This window comes from Motacilla alba, chromosome 17 (assembly GCF_015832195.1).
Source record: "Motacilla alba alba isolate MOTALB_02 chromosome 17, Motacilla_alba_V1.0_pri, whole genome shotgun sequence".
Lineage (NCBI taxonomy): Eukaryota > Metazoa > Chordata > Aves > Passeriformes > Motacillidae > Motacilla > Motacilla alba.
The window spans coordinates 854,208-876,328 of record NC_052032.1 but is presented as its reverse complement, the minus strand read 5'-3'; the positions used below and the strand labels follow the sequence as shown (position 1 = coordinate 876,328).

The window sequence follows — 22,121 nt, the reverse complement described above, 5'->3', positions numbered from 1 at the left end:
CCACTGGACCCGGGCTGGCAGTGGGGCACCAGACAACAGCCAAAGAGCTCAGTGTGAGCTGCTGCTGCCATGAGTCAGCAGGGCAACAGTTAAGCCTGATTTGGAGGCTTTAGAGCTGCCCTTACACACCCACCAGGGAAAGCAAGAAGTGACACGGAAATCCCAGAAAAGCCTGGGCGGAGGGAAGAGGCACACCTTGTCAGGGCAGGAGAGGGCTGTAATTTTATTTGCAGCACCCTGAAGTCATCTGCAAACACAGGCACTCCTCCCGAGCCCCGCAGAGCAGGCAGTCGTGCAGCGGCCAGGGAGCAGAGCAGCTGTCCTGGGACACCAGCACCAGGGAGGGCTGCCAGCACCAGGGAGGGACGTCAGCACCATGGCAGGACATCAGCACAACAGCGGGCTTGTTCCAGGTCGATGGCAGCAGCCCCAGCCGAAAGCCCAGCCTGGAGGAGCTCCAGCAGACGGGGAAGAGCCAGCCAGCTCCTCCCACCTTCCTCCAAGCCCTGGGAGCTGCAAAAGGCCAATGCTGGGCCTCTGCATCCCCAGCATGGTGCCCAAATGCTGCCCCACTGCTGAAGCTGGGCCAGCCCTCTGCACTGGACCCGTCTCTGGGATGCAGATGGGACAAGAGGTTGTGCCCAGCACCCCACAAGCCTGGCAGGAGGAACAGAGTGGGGCTGGGGGTTTCCTGGCACCGGGATGTTAATGCCCACATCCATGCTGTGCCATCAGGTGCTGCCCTGGAGCATGGCCCAGCACTCTGCCATGCTTTGGCTGTCTGTCTTTCCTGTTTCCATCGCTCTGCCCCATGGGCAGTGTGGTGAGGAGGAGCAGGATCCAAATGGAGTTTGGTGCAGGGGGCCAGCAGCACCCCTGTGATGCTGTGGAAGAGGGGACACTCACTTCTGGGCAGGTGGGTTCCTGTGCCAGCTGGAGGCTGGTCCCTGGCTCCTCTCCACCTCTCCAAGACAGTGACGATGATGTCCTCCTCTGCCACGCACACAGGGCTGCCAGCATCCAAACCCAGCCACGAGCAGGTGGGCACTGCCTGTCCCTTCCCAGGGTGGAGTTTCCAGCACAGGGACACTGGCAGGGGCTCGGTGCGGCATCACAGGCTCAGTGCTGCCCCGTCTCCAGTGTAGTCATTCCTGGTGACACCTGTCTTGGCACACATCGTCCTCAGGGCTCCTGGGCCCCCTGGCCCAGCTGGCAGGTGCCCATCACCAGCACATCCGGCTGCAGAGTTCACAAGTAAAAAGCAACGTCAGTCCAGCCAGTGACAGCTCTGCCAGGGGTGCCCAGGCCAGCAGCCATGTCCCTTTGGGGTCACCGGGCCCCATCCCATGGTCACACATCCCATGTGTGCAGGGAGGGTCCTTAGGAGATGACACAGCAGCACTTTGGGCAGCAGGAGCACCACCCGCAGCAGCCACATCGCCTGCCAGCCCCCTGCTCCTGGCCCGTGGGTGGCTTGTCCAGGGTCACAGTGTAGAAGGAGGCAGATGAGTCCCCATTGGGCATCCTCAGGCTGGCATAGGGGTTGTAGGGACGGGACCAGGATTTGTCTGTGGAGATGGTGGGGCTGTCGCAGCCATTGGCAAGCTCTGTGTGCCCCTCGGTGCCGTAGGAGGGCACGGCCACGGGGTTGGCAATGATGGTGGGCTCGTCTCTCAGGTAGCGAGTGATGAAGCTTTGCTGGAACTGCTCCCGTGGGATGTTGACGCTGGCGTAGGGATTCTCCACGGTGACTCCCCGATCCATCTCCCTGCCCCTTGTCAGACACGTGGCCTGTCTGGCACTGTCCACCCCTGCGGGACAGAGCCCCTGTCACCCCGGGTGTGGGGGGGTGCTCTCACAGCAGGGGAGGGACCCTCGGCAGACCTCACTGGTTTGGGTGCAGGGTGCAGAGCTGTGCTCCCCACTCCCTGCCAGCCCCAAGGGACCCCCACAAGGAGCACGTGGACTCCCCAGAGCCAGGAGGGGAGGCAGGAGCGGGGCTGCAGGGGGTGAGCAGGGCACTGGGGGGGCAGGAGGGGATGCTGAGTGGGGCAAACGGTACAGGTAGGGCAGTGGGGTGGGGTAGGAATCTCTAGGGGAACATAGAGCAGGACGAAAAGAAGTGGGGAGAGGAGCGGGAGGAAAGGGGGTGCAGGGGAGTGGAAAGGCAGAGGAAGATTGGACAGGACAAGGACAGTTGTGATAGGGGTTGGGGACGGGGCAGGCGGTGGGACATAAGGAATCGGGGCGGGCGGCGCAGAGGAAGAAGGAGGGCAGGCAGAGGAAGGGGCGCAGGGGAGAGCAGGCAGGGAGCAGGCAGGACACGGGCACGGTGGGGCAGCGATCCCCCGGTACTCACCGAGCGCGCGGCTCCGGCCGCTGCGGGGCCGCTCTGCCCCGGCTGCGCTTCCTCCTGCACGGACCGCCCCGAGCGGCGCCGCCCCGAGCGACCGACAGACAGACGGACCGGCCCCACAGACAGACAGACCGGCCCCGAGAGAGCGGGGCAGGAACACCCCACAGCCAGCACCCTCCCGCCGCCCAGCCTCAACACCAACCACCAGCCCAGCCCACTGGACACCGGCACAAGGCAGGGGCACAGGGAACCGGGCACTGGACAATGGGCACTTGGCCCTGGGCGCTTGGCAGTGGACATGGACACTGGTCAGGAGGTACTGGGACCAGAACTGGACAGGGACACTTGGCACTGGACAGGGGCATTGGGCACCGGGCAAAGCCACCAGTACCGAGGCACCAAACCAGCACCACCCACTGGTACCAGGAACTGGGCACCAGCAGTGGGTACCAGCACCAGCATGGGCACTGGCACCAGCACCACACAGTGCACAGAGAGCACCACACAGCAGGCAGTGTCATCACCACCAGGACCGGGCACTGACACCACTACAGCCACCAGTGCCACCCACAGGCACCAGCACAGCACTGTGTGCCATGCACCGGGCACTGAGCTCCGGACACTGGCACCAGCACTGGCACCGCTCTGGTTCTGGGCAGCAGGGGGAGGGACACTGGGAGGGGGACACTGCACTCCACAGGTCTGTGGGCACCAGCAAACCCTGAGCACCAGGCACTGGGCAGAGGGCACCATGCACATGTCCTGAGCACCAGGCAAGGGACACCAGCTCTGCACCCTCTGGCAGCTCCCAGGCCCCCCTGCCAGGCTCTGCCTGCCCCCATGGGCACCCAGGGCCCTGCAGCCCAGGGTCCCACAGTCCTTGCTGGGCTCTGTCTGCCCTGTCCAGACCTGAGACCCCAGTGCCAGGGCTCTGCTGGGGTCCTCATCCCTGCAGCACAGCTTGGCTGTGGTGTGGCCTCGTGCTCCCCAACAGGACCTTTTCCAGGGTGGGTTTGGGGGTTTCCAGGGCATCGCTGGATGGTGACACCACGAGGCTGGATGGAGTGAAGACGTGTCTGTGCCAGGGCAAGGAGAGTGTTGCTGGCACCCATGCCAGTCCCTGGCACCAGAAGAGCTGCAGTAGAAAAGATGCAAACATTTAGCAACCTCCACCCTGCCCCATCCATGTCCCTGCAGTGTGACCCTGCTGTGATATGCTCAGCCACTGTCACTTTTCCCATGCCCAAGGCCCCCAGAGTGCCTTGTGCAGAGCCTCAACACCTTCCCTCAAGCAGTTCTCTGCAGAACCTGCCCCTCCCCTGAGCCTCAGGAATGGTGGCATAGCGTCCTCCTGGACAGGCTGGGGACAAACACCTCAAATTGCAGCTGAACCCTACTGGGAGTGAATTACATTCCCCACACACTTTGCAAAGGGGAAAGCCACTTCCTTCTGGCCATCCCTCTGACAACAGAAAATATTTCTCCCCTGTGCTGAGGAGCCGGGGCTGCCCAGGCCAGCCCTTTGGCACCCATGGAACAAGCAGGGGAGCTCCAGAGGGAGATGGGAGCCTGCCTGCCCTGGCAGCACTGCCCCCGGGATGAACTGCCAGCACCTGCCGCAACCCCAGCTCCCTGCCTTCCCTCTGGGGCTCATCCCTCTGTCCCCGAGCCCACTGGGCTGGCAGCTCCCAGAATGGGGTTTCCCTGCAAGGTGGTAGAGGGAAACGAAGATGGAGGCCTGGGATTTTTTGGGGGGAGAAGCTGACCCTCCTCTGTGCAGTTCTAGCATCCAGAGGAGGGCCTCAGTTTCCCCTCCAAGGACTGACAAGGGAGGGTGCAGCAGAGCACTCTCTGTGTTGTGACAAATCAGCACCACAGCACTCAGCTCTCGGGTTTGAAAGCTGCAGAACTCCTGCACAGAGTTCTGTTCTCCCCCTCAGGGCTTTTCTGCCACCGTAGGGTCACCTGGAGGAGAGCCACCAGCAGCCCCTGTCCCTTCACTGGGCCTCGCTGCTTCCCAGTTTTCCCATCTTGAGCTGTTTCCCCACAGAGAAACTCATCTGACTAAGCAGGAATAGAAAAAGGCATCCTCCACTGAGGCGTCCTGCGGCCACCCAGCCCCGCCTGCCCGCGGCTGGCGTGCCGCTGCCTGCACAGGGGATGTCGCTGTGGCTCTCTCTAGCAGCCCTTTCCCCTTCCTCGCAGAGCCTCAGAACTGGCTGGGTTTGTCTTTTAGCCCCAGATTTCCATGCCCAGCCCCGTTCCTGAACAGGTCTGCTTGCAGGGAGCTGTGAGCCTGCAGCCCCGTGTCCGGAACGCCTTCCCTCTCCCAAGGGCTGCCAGATGAGGGTCACCTCATAGAACCTCAGGTGGGGACATCACACACGCTGCTGCCCGGGGCTGCAGACCCCACCCGCTCGGAGCAGAGTGTCAGCCGGGATCTGAGGTGCCTCCGTGCCGGGAGTGTCTCTCGGCTCTCTCAGCACCCAGCTGTGGCGGCTCCGATCTCGCAGGCACCTCCTGGATTCCCTCATTCCCCACATGGCAGATCTGTGGAAGCCCCAGATGAGGAGAGGTTTCACCAGCCAGGAGCAGTAACCCCTAATCTGGAGCCTAGGGGTCAAACATTTCATTTTTTGCCAAGAAATTCTCCATATCGAGCTCCAAGGGCCACATCCAGAAATCATGTGTTGATCCTTGGAGGATTTATAGATGATGGAGGATCCTCAGGTGGAAAAGCTGCTGCACCAAAGCTCAAGCTGCTGGTTTGGAGTTGTCCCATGTGGGGTTCCCCAAGCGGGGAGCTGGCAGGTGCTGCAGAGCTGTGCCCTCCTTGAGTAAATGGAAGAGCTGAGCTAAGCTGAGGCTCTCTGCGGCTTAAAACCAGCCTAATTTCCTGCAATTGTTTGCAGGGGGAAAAGAAATAAACAGAAAACAACCAACCAACAGCTCAGTGCCCACCCTGGTGATGTCCTGTGCTGGGGGTGATGGAGAGGGAGGCTGTCAGAGACGCCACACTGCTTCCAGAGGAATGGTGGTTTGAGGAGGAGCCTGGGAAAACCAGGAGAGAGAGGGAGAAAAACCAACCATGGCACTGGCTTGTGAACTTGCTGGGAGCCTGAAAACGAGGGGGCAGCCCTGTGCAGGGGGTTGGGTTCCCAGCAGGGGCTGCAAGTGCTGCAGGGGCAGGAGCATCTCCAGCCGTGGGACATGAGCCAGGAGGAAAGTGCTGGCTCAGGAATTCCTCAATCCCACTGCATGGGTTCCATGGCGAGCCACGGCAGGGAACCCACAGCCCCTGACCTGTCAGACCCAACACAAGCTGTTGGGAGTTTTTGCAGGACTCCAGTAACTGCAGGGATCCCTTAGTTACTGGAATCCTTCAAATCCTCCCCTAATTGGGGTGCCTTAGCTCGCTGGTGCTTCACACACAGCAAAAGGCACAATTATTTTGTAAAAAATCATCCAAACAAACAAACCAACCAGAAAGCCACAGGCACATCCTGTTCCCGGGCCTCTTTTTGCTGGGAACAGGTATTTGTGTGGCATCCTAGCACTGGAGCTTTCCCAGCTCCAGCTCCTGCCGGGGCTCTCCCAGGCACCAGAATAAAGAACTCCCAAACCAGCCCCGTTTGTGAGCAGTTCCCTGGGGCTCCCGGGCGGTGCAGTGCCTGGCGCAGGCACAGGAGGGTGGTGATGCTCTGCGCAGCCCGTCAGGGCCGGAGGATGATGAAGGGCGACTAGAGCGAAAGGTTTTGCCACCCGCAGAGGGGATAGCTCGGTGAGCCCCTAGAGCAGATGGTGGCCGCTCACCAAACCTTGGGGGAGTTGAAGGCTTCGCTGAAGCTCAGGAGAGCCCGTGGGAGGCCGGTGTGAAAAAGGGACACGGGGAGGGGTTGGGCCAGTGCAGAGATGGGAGGGCAACCCCCAAATTCAGGCTGTGGGAAACACATGGGGGATGATTGCCCCCGGGACATCGCACCATGGAAGGCAGCCGTGCGAGGTCTTCTTCCAGGCTTTGACCGTAGTTCTCAGCTGCCTCCTCATTACAATCAGAGTGAGGCCCGGGGGTATGGAAGGAGAGATCACAGGAAGTGGGAGGCACCCGTGGGGTGAGCATCCCAAAGGGGAACCCCACGGATCAGTGTCACCAACACCGGGGCTCAGCTGTCACCCAGTGAGGGGGGGCTGTGGGTATGAGGGTGCCATGGAGGGGATCCCACTGGTGCAGGTCTGAGGGGCACTATAGGGAGCACAGAGGAGGACCCAGGGGTAAAGCTGCCAGAGACAGGGGGCTTGGGGGCTCATGGAAGCCCCCAAGCCCAGGACTTTCCCACCATCAGGACTTGGTGCTCTGTGCCCTTGAGCAGCACAGCCCCTCACTAACACCCCGGTGTGGGAAACTCCAGCACAAAATCCAGCCTGTGTCCCCAGGCCTGTGCTCAGCATGCCACGTGCAAAGACCCCGCCTGCTCGTCTCCGCGTCTGCCCGGTGCATGCAAGGAGCTCCCACAGCTCCTGGTTCCCTCTCGGGGGAAGCCCGTGTCCCAAAAGACGGCAGCAGCTTCTAAAGCCCAAATGGAGCCTGGAAGCTACCTGCCAAAGCTGCTCGGTGGGAGGGATTTCCTGTGGGGCCAGAATGTGCCCCGTGCCTCGGCTCAGCAGCTGGGTGCACACACCGGGCTGTCCTGGTCCCGGCAACCCGCTCCAGCAGGCCGGGCCCTGCTGCCCGCGCCAGCCCCGGGCCCTGCTCCGTGTGGAGGGCAGCTCAGGCTGCTCTGGAGGAGGAGGCTCTCCCGAGGCTGCTGCTGCTCCCCTGCAGCACAGCGCGGCCCGAGCGGGGCCTCGGCGTCTCCTGCCAGCGCCACCCTGCTCGCGCGGCGCTCTCCCGATGTGACATCCCAGCCACCCTGCGGGCTCACGGCTGGCGACAGGGATGCACAATCGGGCCACACGTGCTCGTGCCGCGCGGCCCTGCCGGCGCCCGTGGGGACAGGGACGCTGCAGAGGCACGTCCGCGGTGCCCGGTGAGCCGGGGCTGCTCGGAGCCCTCGCTGCCGTCAGACACCTGCGCGGGGATGCTGCAGAGTCCAAAGCCTCTCCGGCTTAGTGCCAGGCTCTCCCCTTGGCAGGGGGGTGCCGCGTTCCTCAGGGATGGCCAGTTGGATACGTAACCCGGTGTCCAGGCTGGCACGGCCGCACCGACATCGCAGGAGTGGGCCGGCGCCTGGCGCGCTGCCGGCCTCTCCCCGGGCTGCAGGAACCAGAGGGGAGCCGGTTTCCTTATCGCCCTGCCGCAGCCCCCCTCCGTCCCTCTCCCCTGCGGCTCCCGGCCCGGCCGCCCCCGGGTCACGCCGGGGTTTGGCAGCAGCGCGGGGGAAGCGAGCATTGTGGCTGCCCACTGCGGCCCGGCTGGAGGAGAAAGCAAGGATTTCCTGGCCTGGAGCAAGTCCTTCCCGTCTCCTCCCTGCTGCCGAGAGCCTTGGGGCTGAGGGTGGGCTGTTCCCAACAGGCTTCGGACCAGGAGCCAGGGGCTGCCCCTGCACAGAACTGCTGCTGAATGCGCAAGGAAGCAGAAGGCAGCACGGATCTGGGCACTTCTGTTGGCAGTGCCAAAATCTCCCCCTCTGCTCCATCCTTCCCATAAACAAAGTCCCTGCTCAGGCAGCGCCTTTGGCCAGCACAGAGGTGTTCCCCATGGTGCTCGTGCATTCTCCCCCACAATGATGTGCTACGGGGACAGTGGCAGCTGGGTGGCCTTGTGCCTTCCCACAGGGACTTTAGGAAAGATAATTCAGCCCAGCCCCATGACAGGTGGATGCTGTGGGGATCTGTGTCCATGGGCAGATCCTGCAGCTCCCTGTGCAGAACCAGGCAGCAGAAAACAGCCCGGCATGTCTTCTGAGGCTACACTTCACACAGACTACTGGAAAAGGGGTTGTAAGAGCCCTGCTGGGACATGGGGTTGGGCAGCTCACGTGCACAGCCACGTTTCTTCCTGCTCAAATGTCACTTCTCCTTCCTGCGGAGGGAGCAGCCGAGGCAGGGGCAGCTGCTGCTCCCACTCTGAGCAGCCACGTGGGCGATGCCGCAGCTTCCGCTGTGCCACGACCTTGTGCGGTGACTGCACCTGCCGATGGTTTTTTTAGGACAAGGGCTGGTTTCCTGCTATATTTCCGTGATTTAAAGTTTCCAGTCCTGGGGATGACTGTGGCAGAACGGCTGTCACTCATCTCCTGGCCTGGAGCATTCCCAGCACTTTGCCATCCTCTCCTTCGGCCCCTGCCCCGGGGATGGATTAGGGATGGCACCGTCCTGCCCCGGTGAAGGCTTGGCCGTGGATCTGGGCTGCTCTCCACACGGGGAGCCGGCAGACCCTGCGCAGCACCCAGCTCCCAGCTAAGCCCTTGGCTCCGGCTCTCTCCCAGTGGAGGTCTGGTTTCTGTCCTGCCGTCTGCTTGTCCTCCCTTGCTCCAAACAGTCCCCGTTTGTTTGCCTCTCGCTGCCGGCTGGAGCCGGGGCCGCGTGCCTGGGCCGCCTGTGCACAACGGCTCCTTGTTCACCGCCTCCCTCCCCGCTCGCTCCTCGCCTGTTTTAGCAATTATCCCAATTAGCTGTGCCCTCTCCTTGCTCCCCAGCTGCACCTCGGACCCTCATCCCTCCTGCTCCACAGCGGTGGCAGCAGCGCTGCTGTCCGGAAGGGGCCAGCCCCGGGCCAGGGGTGTGGGCACCGGGGCGATGACTGCCACCTTCCTAGGTGGGAAACAGGCAGGCTGTGCAAAATCCATGAGGAATCCCAGGGCTCTCTTCAATCCTCTTTGGCACTTGAGGAGGGTGAGGAAGCTGTGCCGAACCTGCAGCTCCGGCGTGCCGCTGGTATGTGCTCTGGTTCTTCGCATCGCCCGGGTGGGTGCCGCCCGTCCTGCCCCAGACACACCGGCTGCCTGCCCTGGGCGCGGGGTGCAGCCAGACTGTTTCTTGCAAGCCACGGCCCTCGTGCCACCGCGGCGGCACCATCCTCTTGCTCCTACAGCCCCCAGCTCAGCCGGAGCCGGCGGCAGCAGGCGAAGGTTGAGGTTTCCACCCGCTGACAAGGCTGGGGCAGCGGAGGGGCCTTTCCGCAGCAGTTTCCGGCAGTGCCGTGCTCCAGGGCCACCTTCTCCTCTGCCCCTGAGCCCAAGGAGAAGCTGGAGTGCAATCCCTGGGGAGATGCTGGCCACAAGAGCATCCCTGTCGGCAGAGCCCTGCGAGAGGAGCAGGACCAGTTATTCCTGCGTGTTGACAGTGCCTCGTGCATCTCCCAGACTGGAAACCCAGGGCAGGGAAAGCCCCAGATCCTCTGCCCGTGGCCACACCAGCCCCTGCAATGGTTGCAGCAGCGTGGGCAGCCCCCTGCCAGAGCCCCCGCGCTGCAGCCGTGCGGGGACACGGCACCAGGCAGGGCCAGCACCGGGGCTGCCGCTCCCGGCGTGGCTCCGAGCGCCCTGCCCGCTCTGACAGCAGCCCCGGGCTCCCGGGGTTTGATCTTTACCGCTCGAGCCGGCCTGTCTGCTCCCATTTGCGTCTGCCGAGGGAGGGATGCGAGCGCCGGGCTGGCGCAGGCTGGCAGCTCCGTGCTGGCACGCAGGCAGCCGCCGGGCAGGCAGCCCCTGCGCTGCTGCAGAGCCTCCTCCGCAGCCCTGCCAGCCCCAAACCCCGTGTGCAGATCAGGGTCCTGCAGAAGCCAGGGCTGGGTGAGCCTGGGCAGGTGGGGGGCTCCCGGGGACCCCATGTGCCTTGCTGGGGGACAGCCCTCAGCCTTGAGCCTGCACCTTCAAAGCAGAACTCTTGAACCTGCAGCCAAAACTGCCCCTTCTTCCCCATCCATGGGACCACTACGGCTCCAGAGCACCTGGAGGGCACTGGCGCTCTGAGCTGAGCACACTGAGCTGTGTGCTCAGTGCCCTGCAGAGCTTCCCGTTCTCCCCCAAACACACAAGTGCCCCCAGCAGACGGGGGCATGGCTCCTGGTGGTGCAGATCTCTCTGGTTTCCTGTGTCCTATTCTGGGGACACGGCAGAGTCCCATTGGCACCCGACAGCTCCTGCAGCAGTCTGGACATGTTTGGTCCTCCTCCCCAGGTGGAGCCCTGGTTTCTGTTACATGGAATGGCCTCACCTCCACATGTCACCCTGGCTACAGTGCTCCACTTGCCTCCCCACGGCCTGCCCAGGAGCACCAGGCTGCTGCAACTCCCTTGTGCCTAAAGGTCTCCCTGCAGCCAAGGCACTGGGCAAGGAGTCCTCTCTGGAGGGAACAGAGAGGAAAGACAGGCCTCGAGGTCCTCAGCAGCATCCCAGCATCCTGGCACCAGACACATTGGTCCTGGCTCTTGGAAGACTGGAGAAATCAGGGCGGTGAAACCCCAAGGCCAGATGATGCTGTCAGCCCCAGGGAACTGCCCCAAGAGCTGGTGCAGGACCCCATGCCTGCCCCGTGGGATGCAGCCCCTTCCAGGAAACCTTTGCCACATGTCCCACGCTCCCAGCTCCCACCCACGGCAGTGCTGGGGAGCTCACCAGCTTGAGCAGGATGGTGACCCACTCCCCATTCCAACCTCCCACCCCCAGGTCCGCGAGCCCCCCCTCTTCCCCCGCTGCAGCTCCACCACACACACAGACCAAGCCTTGGCTCAGCTTGCCGGGCTCTGAGAGCAGCAACAGCTCCTGCTCAGGCAGCCCCCAGGGCCCCACAGCCTCTGCCGGAGCAGGAGCCGTGCCCAGGGCCAGCTCCAAGCTGTGCACCCACACAACCCCCCGAGAGGCTTACAGACATGCAGGGAAAACAAAACCCTCAGCTCTGTGCTCAGATTCACCCAGCTGACCCAGAAATGCAGCCGTGGTGCTCCACACAAGAGCACGGGCTGCCCAAGCTGAGCAGAAGGGCCAGCAGGAGAGCCAGGGGTGCTGCCAGCTGCTGAGAGCGGGGATGGGGGAGTGCACTGTGCCCTCAGGTCCTGTTGGGAGCCCCAGGACAGTCATGCTGGGACAGCAGGATCGCACCACCTGTGAGCACAGCCACAGCCTCGGGCGTGGGGCTGTGTCCAGAGAAAGGGGAGCAGCAGCCTGGAGCCAGGCAGGGCTCGGTGGGTCCCATCCACTGCCTTCAGTTTTCCTGCAAAAGCTGAAACTGTACTGCCAAAACAAACCACTGCCTCGGTCTGGGCTGCTGTTCGGAGCTGTGTCCCAGCTGAGGCAGCACCCAGGAAGGAGGAGCAGGACCTCGGGCACCGCGGCACCCGTGCCAGGACCACCGTGTCCCACCGGACACCCCGAGGGCACAGGCGGCCGCCGCTGCTCCTCCTCCCTGACCCAGTTTGTGCCTGGCCGCATCCAGGCAAGCAGCGCTGGCAGGTTACGAGCGCCGGGCTCCCCCGGGGAGCCAGCACAGCAAACGCTAAATGTCACCACAATTACAGCAGCCCCAGCATCGGCACCGGAGCTGCCCCACCAGCCCTGCACCCGCCTGGCCCGTGAAGGAGGGCTGGGGCAGAGGCTGGGTCCCAGCTCTGGCACCTGCTCTCGTTTCTTCTGAGCCCCGAATGCCTTGGGCTCTATTAAGCCCGGCATCAGCTGGGCTGCTCGGGCTAGGGGAAGGCTTCTGCAGAGCTGCCATTTCTATTTCTGGGCCAGTCCTGTCCTGTTTTCCTTGGATACAAGGTGTTTTCTAAAGGAAGTGGGTCTTCCTTGCACCCTTTCACCCCTGAAATGCAGCTCTAGGTCTTTGTGGTCATCCCTGCCTGGGCCAGCAGGGACGACCACAGCTCCCTGGGGAGCTGCAGACCACCCCCCCCTTCCTTCACCAGTAGCACTGCAGGACTGGGAAGGACTTTCTGGCACAGCTGTGCTGCTGTGGGGTCACCAACCAGACATGAACTTCTCCGGGAAGTCCATGAGACTGTGCCTACCTGGGGCTGGGGAAGATGCAGCCTCAGATGAAAAAGGGGGCTCTGATGGGAGCAGGGGCCCCACTTGCCCACAGGGCCCGTGGCTCAGAGTGTGGCCAGTTTGTCACTCTAGACCTTGTGCAGGGCAGCTTTGAAGGACATCCCACCACCTCCCTGTGCCCTGGTCTATTGTTTGACCCTCAAAGGCAAAAAGATTTTCCTTGTGTAGTGATCGGGAAATAGATCTGGAATTTCCCATGTCCTCGCTTGTGGCTACAGAGCCCCATCCTCTCTCCCTCCTCTCAGGAGATAACTGTAGAGAGCAGTACATTTTCCGTGAGCGTTCTTTTCTGGCAGCTGAGCAGCCCCAGGTCTTCAGGCAAGGAGTTGGTGGGGAGGGGGATGAAGGTCACTACATCCAAGCAGAGAGGATGTGGTCCCTCTGGCCCTGGCCCCTTGACCTCCTCCCAGCCCATGTGCATCCCCCCTCCTCCTATTCCTTCCTCCTGCTCAGTGCAGCACCAGCAAGGTGGGCCCCCTCTTCACACCCGGGGTTCATAGAAGTGGCCAACGTATTAATCACCAATAGTAAAAACAATGATTAAACCTCTTGGAATCTGTTGGGGCTTTACAAACATCCATAACCTTCAGACTGCTCTGAGTACCAGGTGTGCATCTCCTGGATTGTGGATTGTGTGTGGCTTCAGACACTTCGGAGATCTTCTAAGCATCACTTCTTTCGTGGTGGGTTCTCTGTAGACAGCTGCAAGCCTAGAAACCAGCCCATGGAAGCTCCCACCGTGGCATTAGGATTGATGCAAGAGCATCAGTAGTCAGGTCCTGACCATCAGCAACCAACCCACACACTGCTTTAAACAGCAGCCACGGAGCAGCTCTGCAGCAGCTGGGGCATCCTTCAGCTACCAGCTGGCAACAAGAGACTGCTGCTTTCTTGGCAGATATGTCAGTAGCATCCCTCCTTCAAAATGGTGTTTGCTCTGCCGGCAAGCTGCACAGACAGCTCCTCTGGTGGTTTTGGTGGAGCACTGTGCTCTGCTTTCCTCTTCTGTGGGGGTCTGTGCTGGGCTGTTGTGGCCACCTCAGACAAGCCTGGAGGGTCTCAGCCTGAGATGGTGCTGACTGGGGGTCCCTTCTCCTGGTGCTCTACCCCGGGAAGGAGAGGCAGTCCCGAGGGGATGGTGCCCAGAGGATGAAAACACAGCTGTGGGTACCACATCCCGCCCTCCCTCCCAGGTGGGCCAGGCTGGGCCAGCCCCGAGCAGCCAGGCAGGCCCTGGAGCCGCTGCCGTCCCGCACAGACCTGCAGAGAAAGCTGCTCTCTGCAAAGCTGGGGATGAGCTCATGGGTTTGTGGGTGAATTATCTGTGTGATGAGTGATTCACCAGGGCAAAACAAGATCGGTGTGAGAAACAGACAGGATTTTGTGAAGAGCTGTGGATGTGTGCAGGACCCAGACAAGCAAACCTGGTGACAATAGCAGCAGGGAGCAAAGAAAGGTGGCCTGAGAGGCTGCCACCAGGAGCATGGACAGCATGGATGGGGGCCTGGGTGTGGGACAGGAAGGTCTGGCATACAGGGAGCTGTCAGCTCACCCAGGTGGGGTGGAAAGAAAAGCCTCAGGTGCCATCACAGTGCAAAGCAAGAGTGGGGCCATCCTCCCAGAACTGGTCCTTCCCACAGGTGCTGGAAACCCACAAGGGCAATAAAATCCTGAGCAAACAGCTAGATGGCTGAGCAGGTAATGGCTGATGGTGAGGAAGAAATTTAGGGCCAAATTATCTTCTGGCTTCACCATTCATCTCAGCAAAGCCTGGCCAGCAGTGTTACAGCTCCCAGCACATCTACAGAGTAAAGGTTTTGAACTGATCCAGTCAAGATGCTGGACAGGAATGAGTTTTGCAGAAGGAAGCTGTGCTTTCACACAAGGCCAACACCAGATGAATTAGAACAATAACCTCCTGATTACAAACAGCAAAACCTTGTTCATCTGGCACAAATGAAGGGAATCCACTGGCAAAGCTGCTCCTGCATGTCTCTCTAAGAAGAGCTGGACCCCAGAACAGCAGGTACAACTGAGCTGAGGAGCAACCTCTGAACCCAGAGGTGTGCTTGGCCTGCTGACAAGGTCTCTGGAAATGGTAAAATGTATCAGTGCTACTTGTAAAATCCAGGACAGCACCCATATCACATCAGCAGAGGTCAGAAGACATTCTGAGGATATCCACATGCAGCCAAAAATATGTACATTTATGATTACACTCAATGCAAGAGATTTTTATAAAAGGTAACGCAACACGTATGTTTAAATGCCAAAGTTAGGTGTTAAACCAGGAGTAAGAGACAAGATCCAAAGGCAGAGGCTGCCACGGGGCTGAGGTTTGGTAGGGTCATCACTCATGTCTGAGCCCCACAGGCCCAGACAGAGATGGAAGGTTTGGGTTTTGAAGGATGAGATTTTTTCAGTTTGGATAGAAAGCAGAGATCTTGGTGGACCAACTCAGCAGAGGATAGGGAAAGCTCTGCATTGAGCATGCGAAGCAGAGGCAGAGCCATTGGGGCAACAGGAAGATCCCAGCACCTTGGCACAAACACACTCATATTCAGCAGAAAAGATGCCCAATGTAATTTATGATTATTCTTAAATAGAGCTGTTGCTTAACTCATGGAATAGCAGCATAGTAGCACACGGTGTAGCTGGGTCAGCACAGGGATGCCATATGAATTAATAACAGAAAATAGCTCATGCTCGCTCACTTCCTGCAATTTCCTCTGCTCAGTGAGCTTACGCATAGGATCTCGGCTCTTGCTATCTGCACCCAGGCACGTTAGCAGGGAAGGCAGGAGCACCTGACAAAGGAAGGATGGGGAAAATTGAGGGAATCCCTGTTTGGCGTGTGCCAGGCAGCAGCAGCCTCACGCTGATTTCGGCAGGTGAGCAAATCAAAGAACGGCACTTAGAGGTGCTAGAGGCATTCAAAAATCCCTTACCTGGTGAGAGAAACTCCAAGATTAAGAACTCAGCCATTGTCAAGAAGGGAGCATGGATTTCCAGGTGGAGGTGATGCTGCAGGGTCCCCAGGGAGAACCTGACTCTAGGGTCAATCTGGCCTGGGAATAGAGCACAACTGAGCCCTTGGGCTACCCTTGGGGAATCCTCTGCCTGGGTGGTGTTGGTCAGGAAGAGAGGCACCTGGGTGGGATTTTTAGCATCATTGCGTGAAGTGTGAGTGAGAAGATCCTCTGTGGGCTGCACGAGGCCTGGCAGAGCTGTGAAATATGTAACCTCCTGCTCCTGCATCCATCCCACAGATGGCAGGGCAGAGGACAGCCAGGGTGTGAGGACAGTGTGGCTGTGGGGACACAACAGCTGCGGGACCACGCAGACCCCTTGTTACAGGGGCTGGATCTTTGCTGCAGCAAGGCTGGGGGGCAGCAAGCAGGGCTGGGCAGGGTATCTTCAGGGAGGGCATAAAAGCTCAGGCACAATCCTGAAGGAATATAAAAAACTAAAAAATAGCAATGGGCGACACAAGCAGGGGAACCCCAGCAGCACCCAAAGGAGCCTGGTGAGCCCCCACCAGCATCCTGCTCCAGCCAGGGCTAGATGGAGTGGTGAAGTGGGTTTGGGTTGGAGTGTGCACATGCCTGGGTCACTGCTCCTGGGGTCGGGGCATAGGAGCTGGAGGGCTCTGTGTGGGGTTGCCTGCTCATTTTGGCCATTTGCCTGTGGGTTCCCCTTCTGGAGGCACCCACAGCAGGGGGAGAAGGCAGCCTGGCCTTGAACGTCTGCCAGGGACGTCCATGCCTCTCACATCTGCAGGAGCCAGGAAGCACAGACCAGGAGTCATCAGGCTCAGGGCACCTTGTGGGTTGTCCCCAGCCTGTAGGGTCCCGTCTGCCTGTGCCACTATAGGGGTCACACCAGCAAGCCCATGACCATGAGCAATGCTCCTCAGCACTGTGCAGGGACCTGTCAGCATTGCTGGAACCCCCCCACCCACCACACTGAGCCCACCTTGTCCCCAGGGACCAATGAGCCCCCGTGCCCAGGAGCCCTGGAGCTCAGCAGGGATCGGGGAGCTGTCAGGGAACCCCCTCTGCTCCCTGACAGCCAGGGGCCATGGATGCCAGGGGACAGTGTGGGGTGCACGGCTGATTCGGCAGCGGCAAAAAGCAGCGGTGGGGGAATTCCTGGCTGTTTGACCTCTTCCCAGCCCCGGGGGCTGCAGAGGCTGCTGACAGGGCCCCCCTCCCCGATGCTGCCCCACAACCGCGGCCCCGGAGCGACACTGCCGCCGCGGAGCCGCTCCCAGCGGCGCTGGATGCTGAGTCACCGCGGGCCCCTCGGAACGACCCGCGAGGGCCCGGCCAGCGGCGGGAGAAGGAGCGGGGCCGCAGGGAGGGCTCGGGAGCGGCTACCGGGAGAGAGGGTGCGGGGCAAGATGGGCTGTGGGGTGGGGAAGAGAGATGTGTGGGACCGGGGGAGTGGGTCGGGGCAAGGAGGAATGTGCGGGGAGGGGGCCGTGCGGGGCGGATGAAGGGGTGCGGGGAGGGGAGGGGGCGTGCGGTGAGGGGGGTGCGGGGCGGGGAGGGGGTGTGCTGGGCGTCAGGCGCTGCGGCCGGCGGGCCCCGGCGCTGCTGAGCGAGAGAAATGTGAGGCGGCTGCACCACTGCGGCGGCACTGCGGGCGGCGGCGGGAGCGCGCAGCAGCGCCCGCGCCGCCGGGCCCCGGGAACGGCGGGCACGGAGCCGCCGCTGCCTGCCCGCTGCTGCCCGCCACCGCCTGCACCTGCCGAGGGGCACAGGGAGGCCTGGCATCAGCCCCCCGCAGCCTGCGCTGCCGGCCGGGGGTGTTGCATCAGCCCCGAGCCCAGCCGGGGTCCGCGGCCAGGGGCGGCGGGGGGAGCCGGGGGAGGGCACGAAGGAGGCCCCCGGAGCGGCAGCGGCCGTACCTGCCGGCTCCCCCGGCCGCCGATCCCCTCCGAGCATCCGGAGCAACCCGGCGCCGCCAGCCCCGGCCCGTGCGCCCGGTGCCCTCCCCGCGCGGCCGCGGCCGGAGCAGGCGGCGGGGCCGGGGGCGGCCGGCCAGGACCATCCCCGTGGAGCCGCGCCTCGGAGCCGCCAGCATCCCCGGAAAGCCGCGCCTGGCCGGGGCAGCGCCGCATCCCTCTGCCTTTCAGATAACCTCCGCCGCTCGGGCCTGCGGAGCCGCACCGGACACGGAGCGGGGGCTGAACCGGGACCCCTGGCCGGGGCCAGCGCAGGTAGCGGCGGGCAGGGGCGGGGGAGTCACCCTGCGGGCGTGCGGGAGTGCACGTGTGTGTGTGCGGGAGCACTGGTGTGCGCACAGGCGTGTGCTCCGCGGGGCTGCGAGCGTGGGGCAGGGACGGGAGGGATTGCGGTGGGAGGTTGGGGAGGGGAGGGTGCTGGGGAGGGTTGTCTCACCCCCGAAGCGATTTGGTGTGGGGTACGGCGGGGGCTGTGTCACCCCCGAAGCGATTTGGTGTGGGGTACGGCGGGGGCTGTGTCACCCCCGAAGTGACGGGGACGGCGGGGGGCTGTGTCGCCCCAGGGGCGGTGGGGGTGCGAGGCGCTGCGCCAGGGCTGTGCGTGAAGGGGTGTGACAGAACGAGCGTGGGATCGCGGTGACAGTGCGTGGCACTGCTGACCACCCGTATTGCTGAGCTCGTGGGCGCTGCGGGTGAGTGTCTGTGTGAGAACTGCAGGCAGAGCCCCCGGGGCTGCTGCTGTGTGCGGGGGGGAAATATATGCTGCTCGTGGGACGGGGGGTGCAGGATGTGGGGTGCAGGATGTGGGCCCCTGAGGGGGAATGAAAGAAGCGAGGCCTCCCTCTGCAGGGCAGGATGCTTGGGGGACTCCAGTGCTGCCAGGGCATGGCCCCCGGGACATCCCTGCTGGGGCTTGGTAGGGATCCAGCCCACCCTCCCAGCCCTCAGGCACCCGGGGCTGAACCCCGCGGCCTCGCTTCATCCCCAAAGGCTGCTGCCGCTGCAACCAGATGGCCCCCTCGGGCCCCCTCCGCCAGGCACGGCAGCGCTCGGCGGGAGCAGGCATCCCTCTAACAGGATTTGCAGCGTGATGGAGGAGAGCGCCTTCGCCCTTCTCGGAGGAGAGCCGGGCTGGCGCAGGGGCTGCTGAGGGAGAAAATGGCCTCAGGCTGGCTGCCTGCCCCCCATCTCCTGCCCGCAAACGTGGCCTGTCCTCTCCATCAGCCCCGGGACAAGGGCAGGGAGCTGGGAAGGGGGGGAGAGGAAGCTGGAGGGAGGGATAATAGCAGGGACAGATCAGGAGCAAGCGATGGAGGTAAAAATAGATCCACTGAGCAGAGGAGGGGCTAAACGTGAGAGAAAACCCTAAGCAGAGGCAGGTCGGTGGAGGAACCCCTTTGGGAGGGGCCCTGCAGCCCAGGGGGGCTCTGGGGGACCTGCCCTCCCACCCTCAGGGCAGAGGGGGGGTCCCGGCACCCTGCGCTCGGGGCCGCCGAGGGGATTCCTTGGGGGAAATACCTGCCTGCTCCCACTTCCGCAGCCCAAGCACGCGGGTGGATGGACAGGACCCGTAGGGCACAATTGCCAAATTGCCGGGATGCAGGCGGGCACGCATCCCGCATCCCGAGGGAGCGCTGGCAGCCGGTAGATCCATGAAGAGCCTTGGATCCAACCCCCTCTCACTTTTCATTTCCAGCAAGCACGAAGCTGAGCTGGGGACAGAGGTACCAGGGACCAAGGGGACAAGGTGTGTGGTGTCCTGGCCTCAGCCAAGGTGAGCTGCCCTCTGGCACGGGATGTGCCCTGAGCCCCTGCCCTGTGGGAGCTGCCGGTGACTGCAAGTGGGAGAGCCGGGAAGTCAGAGCAAAGGAATTTGCAAACACATTCTTCAGCGCCACGAGGATCCCACTGCATGTAAACAGGAACAGAGGCCGGCCTGGGGCGAAGTGAGAGCTGCCTCCAGTTCTGCAAGATCCTCCCTGGACTCACCTGCCCTGGGCAGTGCCCAGTGCCACCATCTCCAAATTACTGTTCCCGACTCTGCAGCTGATCTGCTGTGGGAAGTGGCAGCGAAGGCGAAGAGCAGGGCTGCTGAGTGACTGCCAATGTCACGTTAACATCCCAGCGAGGCTGCAGGGAGCCGGCGCTTTGATCACCCGCCCAAGAGCATCTCGAGGCACGCAGGATGCCACTGTGAGCCCTGCCTTCTCCTGCCTGCCCCAGCCTCCTGCCTGGCACCCTCAGGGCTGGCTGCAAAAGAGGGGCGCGGGGTCCGCTGGCGCTGGCCCATCTCCCCAGGATGCTCTCCCGCACCAGCTGCTGCTCCCTGTGCTCCTGCTCTGCGGCCAGAGCGAGATTGAAAGCTCAGCAGGCTGCCAGCATGTTTTAGCCTCATGCAGGCATCCCTCGGAGACCCCAGAGCAGTGGACAGTAATGTGAAAACGATACTCATGTCGTGTCTGAAAGGGCAACAGGTCATCATTAAAATGGAGGCGATGAAAATCATCCACCCGGAGAAGTTCTCGGAGCTGCAGGCGTCGCAGCCGCGCTACGCGCCCGCCCCGCGCCGCGAGCCGCCCCTCGTGGCCAAGCGCGCGTGGCCCTCCGAGTCCGAGATCATCGTCAACCAGGCGTGCGGGGACATCCCCGCCTTGGATGCCACCCCTGGGCCCCTGCCGCTGCCCCGGACTCCCCCCCTGCCGCGGCGCGAGCGCGGCTACCAGGGCCAGCGCAAGGGCAGCTCTGAGGTCTGCTACCACCGGCAGCCGCCGTCGGACGAGGTGATCGTCAACCAGTACGTGCTGCACCCCTCGACGCCCTGCGAGCCCCTGGAGTGCCCCACCTGCGGCCACATGTACAACTTCACCAACAAGCGGCCCCGCATCCTCTCCTGCCTGCACTCGGTGTGCGAGGAGTGCCTGCAGATCCTCTACGAGTCCTGCCCCAAGTACAAGTTCATCTCCTGCCCCACCTGCAAGCGGGAGACCGTCCTCTTCACCGACTACGGGCTGGCGGCGCTGGCCGTCAACACCAGTATCCTGAACAGACTGCCGGCCGAGGCCCTGGCTGCCAACCCTGTCCAGTGGAGCAGCGACACCGACCGCAGCTGCTACCAGACCTTCCGCCAGTACTGCGGGGCCGCCTGCACCTGCCACATCCGGAACCCGCTGTCCTCCTGCACCATCATGTGAGCCCCGCGCCCGCCCGCCCCTCCGCAGCGGGGGCACGGCGGGACAGCGCGGCCAGCGCCACGGCCAGTGCCCTGTCCCCTCTCTGCCAGTGGCACCACCAGGCAATGCTCTAATACTCACCACGGCCAAGGATGTGGGACCGGTGTCCTTGCCGGCACTCGCGGGGGGCAGTGGGGGTGCTGGGACCTGCAGCAGCCCCCTACTCACCAGTGGTGCCCGGGGAGAGGGACGCTGGCACGGGGACCACATCTACCAGCGCATCCAGGGTCTGCGGCTCCCCTGGCCCTGCGGCAGGCGCTCCTGTGGTGCATCGAGCATCTCACCGTGCTCCTTCCCTGGGCACCTCTCCCTCCTCTCTCTCCGGCTTTCCCAAGAGCGGACGCTGGGCTCTGGCTGGAGTGACACCCTCCCCATCGCCCCACAGCCGGCAGCAGCAGCACAAGGAGCCCTGGAGATGCATGGTGCCACACTGGGCCACCCTTCCAGCACAGGAAGTGAGGACGGGTCCCCAGCTGCCCCCTCCACCCCCTCTCTGTAAGTTATTTGCCAAAGCTTTCATCTCAGTGGCCACGCCGCCATGCGCCCGAGTCTCAGTAGCCACACCAAGCTGCAACACCGGCCCCTCGGATGCCAGCAGACATGTGGCCCATGTCCTCCGCAGGCCCTTGAGGAAAGCTCCAATTTGTCCTCATTTTGGAGGATTCTTGTTTTTCCCCATCCATCCCCAGCCACCCCATCCCAGGCCACTACATGTTCACAAGGCATTGAGCTGTGCCCATTCTCTGCCCCTCCACCCGGGACCCACACCAACACCCCATGGGATGGCTCAGGAGGGTGGCACAGGGTCCAGTACCCCAAATTGCTGACTCCACCAAGAGGATTTGACTGGGTAGGGGGACCGAGGTCTGGCTCCTGTCCACAGTCCCTTTCCCAGAGCAGCACCTCTGCTCTGACCCCTGTGCGAAGGGGCTGGCAGGGCAACAACCCCCTGTGCACAGTCTTGCTTTCTCCAGAGCCCCTGGAGGGGTAAGTTTGCTGCCAAAAAAAAAAAAGAAAAAAAAAAGAAAAAAAAAAGAAAAAAAAAAAAAGAAAAAGGAAAAAAACAAACAAACAAAAAACCAACACAAAATGAAGAAAAAGCCATAGTTTTGGGTGCTCCCATGGGGCTGAGCACAACAACCCAACATGGCCACAGCACCAGGGGCACATGCTGCCCAGTCCCAGGGCACTGGGGCTGGGTGAGCCTGAGGGGTCCCAGAACCTACATCCTGGAGGAAACAGCAGCCCCTGGCACTGGCCAAAGCCCAGCATCCATCCAGGGAAAGGGGCCGGTCCATGCCCTGTCCTGTCCCGAGGGAGCGGGAATGCTGCTGGCGCAGCGCCAGGACCGTTCTCGCTGCGGTGCAGAACGGCGCCGGTACCGTGTCTGTGTTGCTCTGCCAATGCCTCCCGCTGCTGGTTGTGACCATGATCATGTTTTATACCCGGCCTTGTTCTGACCATCAGTCTCCCCAATAAAGATTATATTGGAACGAAGACTGAGCTGGAGTCCGGGGGTGCGTCACTGCGGGCAGGAGTGGGGTGACACACCAGGATGTGCCCTGGCCCTGCTCCACCTG

General features: G+C 62.4%; 2 protein-coding genes across 3 annotated transcripts; one reads left to right on the top strand and one right to left on the bottom strand.

Annotated features, from left to right (window-relative positions):
* Positions 1–125: 125 nt before the first annotated feature.
* LOC119709052 (cysteine-rich tail protein 1-like) lies at positions 126–2,563 on the bottom strand. The gene is made up of 2 exons (XM_038156335.1): positions 2,360–2,563; positions 126–1,811 (listed from the first exon to the last, which is right to left on the bottom strand). The coding sequence occupies exon 2, from the start codon at positions 1,762–1,764 to the stop codon at positions 1,381–1,383; it is 384 nt and encodes a 127-aa protein (XP_038012263.1). The 5' UTR covers positions 1,765–1,811; positions 2,360–2,563; the 3' UTR covers positions 126–1,380.
* Positions 2,564–16,892: 14,329 nt separating this feature from the next.
* RNF208 (ring finger protein 208) lies at positions 16,893–22,038 on the top strand. 2 transcript variants are annotated; one of them, XM_038156610.1, is made up of 2 exons: positions 16,893–17,566; positions 19,008–22,038. In XM_038156610.1, exon 2 carries the CDS (start codon positions 19,705–19,707, stop codon positions 20,500–20,502), a length of 798 nt encoding a protein of 265 aa, XP_038012538.1. In that variant the 5' UTR covers positions 16,893–17,566; positions 19,008–19,704; the 3' UTR covers positions 20,503–22,038. The 2 variants fall into 2 exon arrangements, with proteins under 2 accessions (XP_038012538.1, XP_038012539.1); XM_038156611.1 differs by lacking the exon at positions 16,893–17,566 and adding an exon at positions 17,865–18,003.
* The last annotated feature ends 83 nt before the right edge of the window (positions 22,039–22,121 follow it).